The 3,924-nt window shown below is 49.5% G+C and overlaps 1 protein-coding gene and 1 long non-coding RNA gene across 11 annotated transcripts in view; one reads left to right on the top strand and one right to left on the bottom strand.

The window, feature by feature from the left end:
- The window catches only part of LOC116084411, a 7,490-nt gene extending 4,385 nt beyond the window's left edge, over positions 1-3,105 (top strand). The window contains exons 2-4 of the long non-coding RNA XR_004116095.1: positions 1,003-1,146; positions 1,794-1,941; positions 2,564-3,105. This is a non-coding gene — a long non-coding RNA (uncharacterized LOC116084411). The remainder of the gene's footprint in view (positions 1-1,002; positions 1,147-1,793; positions 1,942-2,563) is intronic.
- Positions 1-3,924, bottom strand: part of Mgrn1 (mahogunin ring finger 1) — a 52,168-nt gene that overhangs the window by 8,392 nt on the left and 39,852 nt on the right. For 6 of the 10 annotated variants that reach the window (XM_031361331.1, XM_031361324.1, XM_031361304.1 and 3 more), the window contains exons 12-13: positions 3,010-3,075; positions 1,478-1,704 (exon numbers count right to left, since the gene is read on the bottom strand). In XM_031361331.1, the coding sequence (XP_031217191.1) occupies positions 1,478-1,704; positions 3,010-3,075 (293 nt within the window). The remainder of the gene's footprint in view (positions 1-1,477; positions 1,705-3,009; positions 3,076-3,924) is intronic. The other 4 variants (XM_031361341.1, XM_031361291.1, XM_031361351.1 and 1 more) reach the window with 1 other exon arrangement.

The raw sequence follows: 3,924 nt of genomic DNA, 5'->3' as shown, positions 1-3,924 counted from the left end.
AAAGGAGTAAGATCACCAGGAAGTGGTGATGCACACCTTTAATGTCTATGCTTCAGAGGCAGAGACAGGCAGATCTCTGCATCTGAGGCCAGCCTAGCCTACAGAATGAGTTTCAGGATAGCCAGCATTACACAGAGAGACCCTGTCCTGAAAAACCAAACCAAACCAAATAAATAAATTAATTAATGTCACTTACAGGAAAATTGATAGAACAAGAGATTATGTTTAAAAAAAAAAAAAAAAGCCAGACTAAGACTCCCTCACAAGCTGCAGAATCCAGATTTTAGTAAGTACATTAACATGTAGGGCATGAAAGAAGAAGGGGACTGTGTGGGGAGACGTGGCCAAGAGGAGGCAGTGACAATATAGGGTAATGAAGGTGTGTATAAATGAGCGTACTTAGGGAGAGGAAAGGAGCCAGTATGTGGGAGGAGTTTGGGAAAAATAATGATACGGATGTGTGAGATGCCACAGTGATTTCCACTGTTTTGTATGCTAAGAATAAGATTAATAGTAAGACAAGAGGACAACCTAGCAAAAATACCCACTTAAGTTCTCATGCTACTATACAGGCATTAGGTACAACTTGCTAAAAGCCATGGGTCATCCAATACAAACAGATAAGCAGTGGAGAGAGTTGCTGCCCAAAGCCTGGATAGGGAGCACACATATGGCTCAGCTGACACAGGTAGCAAGGTGTGCTGCCTGGTACTGTCAACCTGATACAAACCAGTCATCTGAGTAGAGCTTAAGCTCATCCAGGCATGTGGGAGGGGGAGGGGGAGGGCCCAGCCCACTGCAGTGGGGCCATCCCTGGGCTAGTACTCCTAGGGTCTGTAGGAAAGCAGGTTGAACAAGCCACGAAGAGCAAGCTAGCAAGCAGCACTCCTCCATTGCTTCTATCAATTCTTCCCTTCAGTTTCCTGCTGTTTTGAGTTCATGCCATAAGATATAGAAGTGTAAGCCAAATGACCCTTTCCTCTCCAACTGTGTTCATCATAGCAAGAGAAACTCTGACTAAAAAAAGACACCAAGTATACCTGCCCGCACCTCAGCACCCACTTCAGGCGTCACTGCTGTTTCTTTGGTGAGATACGCTTAAGTGACCAGCTGCCCGAGATTCCAAGATTCCAACCAGCTCCCTGGGTAAGGACGAGGCACAGGCCCTACAACTTACTGACAGCAAGCAACTGGTGTGGCTTAAGGCCTTCTGAGCACCGGGGACTTCAACCCAGCACTTTCCCTGACGTACTGCTCTGCTCAGTGCTGGCTATGACCAACTATGGCATAGTCTAACCTGATGCTGGGCCTTTTGAGTCCCAATTATCAAGGAACAAAATGTACCATAAAGTTCTGTAAAACCACAGAGAAACCTTGCAAGTCTTACATGCACACATAGCAGCTCTCCCTCCCTCTCCCATTGCCGGCTGTCACTCAATGTGCCCACCTCACTGACGGAGATCGGACATTGGCTCACCTGTCTGGAGACTTGCTCTGTGTCTTGCCCTTCTGTAGGCCACTTTCTATGATTTGATCAAGTCCAGCAAGGGGACAACTGGCCTGGGAAAGACCGTCCGAGATGCCGGAGTAGGTGATTTCCTCATAGAGGGGAGCTGATGGGATAGCCGGGGAGACAGCCCGTAGACCATTGAGTGCCTCGAGCAAGGAGATGGGCTCATAGCCAGGTGGGACACTGTCAGAACTCTGTGGGAACAAAGCCAAGTGAGGAGGGACCAGACAGGCTCCTTGCCCACAGCCAGGAAACCCCAGAAATGGGACATTCTCCTCCCTAGATCTGCTGGGCTGTGTCTCAATCATGCCACCTTCCAAGGACTTAAGCCTCATCTCTTATCCAGAACGGAAGCCATCTTGCTCAGGATTTCCTCAGCCACCAGCTCCAGCATACATCCCAACACCCAGATGTCCACAGTCATCATTAAGGTCTGCAAAAGCCACTGTCCCCATTGTTACCAAGGTCCTACGTAGCTTGCTGTTCCCACCTTGCAGAAGTGGAAAGTGTGAGGGTTAGTGAAAACACAAGAACTCAGGACCAGGCAGAGCAGAGCCATGCCAGAGGCAGGAAGACCAGTACTGCCCTAGACCAAGGGAAGTATGGCCTCCAGGGAGCCCAAGCAGGATGACAGTGGGGTTGTGGGTGGGTGCTCTACTGCAGCCTCTCAGTAGGAGATGAGTCTGGCAGGGGTCAGGGAACAGCAAGCAGGCCGTGGCATTGTTCTAGAGACAACTGTGCTACACTGTTCCCTCAGGCTCTCACACACCAGGCAGGGAGAGGGGCGGAGCTCATGAGAGAGTGCCTACCCTGTGAATTTTAGGATGGGGCAGCACCCCTACAAAATGTGATGTGCACCAGACTGGTGCTGGTCCTCTGGCTAACTCTCATCTGTTCCCACCTGCCTTCAACTTAAAGGTAAAGAATTTCCTCCTGCCCCACACCCTCATCAAGGACAAACTCATTGTTTCCCAAGCTTTTTCCCTCAGTTACACTAGCTTTCAACTGGCTTTGGCCACTACCTGACTTCTACTCCTTCTGTCTGATGCCTAGGATGCAGGAAAAATATCAGAAAACCAGAGTCCTAGGCCCAAAGAGCCAAACTTCAGGAGACAGCCAGCCAGGATGCAAGGCGAACAAGCATGCAGGGAATGCCATGTGCCAAAAGGAGCAGCATTATCAGTTCCACCTTCAATATCCATTCCACTGCCAGCAAGAAACAAAAGGGAAACAGGCCAGTCAGGAGCTACAGCGAGCAAAGCTGGAAAGAAGGGCTGGGCCGGGGCTGGCTACCACCGGGCACCAACACTGAACAACAGACCTTCAGCTTTGCTTGTGCCATAAAACTCCCTTCCTGGGCAGGGATGCTGGGACTAGGAGAGCAGATTTGACAAAGTGTGTTAAACATATTAGCTTGGGGTTAAAATGACCTCCCACACTTGTTGGTTTAAAATTAAGGGTTGAGGCAAAAACGGAGCTATATGACCAAACACACTTACTGTTTCCCTTTTAGGTTTCTTGCTGGCCAGGGAGGCAGGGTGCAACTTTGATTTTTTAAAGGGACACTGTCAAAATAAAAATCACATGTTTTACAACTTCTACTCCACATGGCATGGGGACTAGTGGGGTGAGACAGGCCTCTGATTTACTGCCCTCCAAGCACACCCAGGAATTCCAAAACTATGGTCGACTTAAGACTATATGCAACACAACAAAAATTCTGCATCAGGGCTCTGTACAGGCTACCTGAACTTATAAACAGTTCCTGGGAGCCCTAAACTGGGTCCTACACAGAGACGAAGGGTATGGGATTTATCCTCATCTTCAATCTAACCTACTCATGGTCTGGGTCTCCCCAGAAGAGGTCTTGGCCAAAGTGACATGAGAGTGACTGCTCAGTCAGCCTCATCTTTACCTAATGACTCTCTGGAGACATCATCTGGGTACTTCACAGAAATGGCCTCGACAGGGTGACAGGTGACAGGGCGACAGGGCAGAGAACAAGCGCCCACTTAGGTTCTCAGCCCGCTGCAAAAGGCAGGTGGTTCCCAGGGCAGATTAGAGCGTATGGCTAATTACAAATCAAGGTTGCATCTATTCTGCAATTGGCTCACTCAGAATGAGAGGACAGACAGACCTTCAACCACCAGGGCAAAACCAACCAACAAGGACAGCACTGCCCAGCACTAATGGATCCCTCTGCAACAGTCAGACCCCTCCATCATGGGGCAGCCCCACCTCAGAGCCATTTTTCCTACAACCACCAAGCACATGGTTGGGGAGTGTATGGTTCGTCAACCAAAGCCCACAGAGTATGCTAGACAGCAGAGCTGTTGCAGGGACCCTGTGTGTGTAGTAGAGGGATGACCCACTGTGGTAGGAATGCTACACCTCTAGTCCAGGGGCCTGAACAA

This window comes from Mastomys coucha, unplaced genomic scaffold (genome assembly GCF_008632895.1).
Source record: "Mastomys coucha isolate ucsf_1 unplaced genomic scaffold, UCSF_Mcou_1 pScaffold12, whole genome shotgun sequence".
NCBI lineage: Eukaryota > Metazoa > Chordata > Mammalia > Rodentia > Muridae > Mastomys > Mastomys coucha.
The sequence above is the reverse complement of the archived record's forward strand: the minus strand, read 5'-3'. Positions and strand labels throughout refer to the sequence as shown.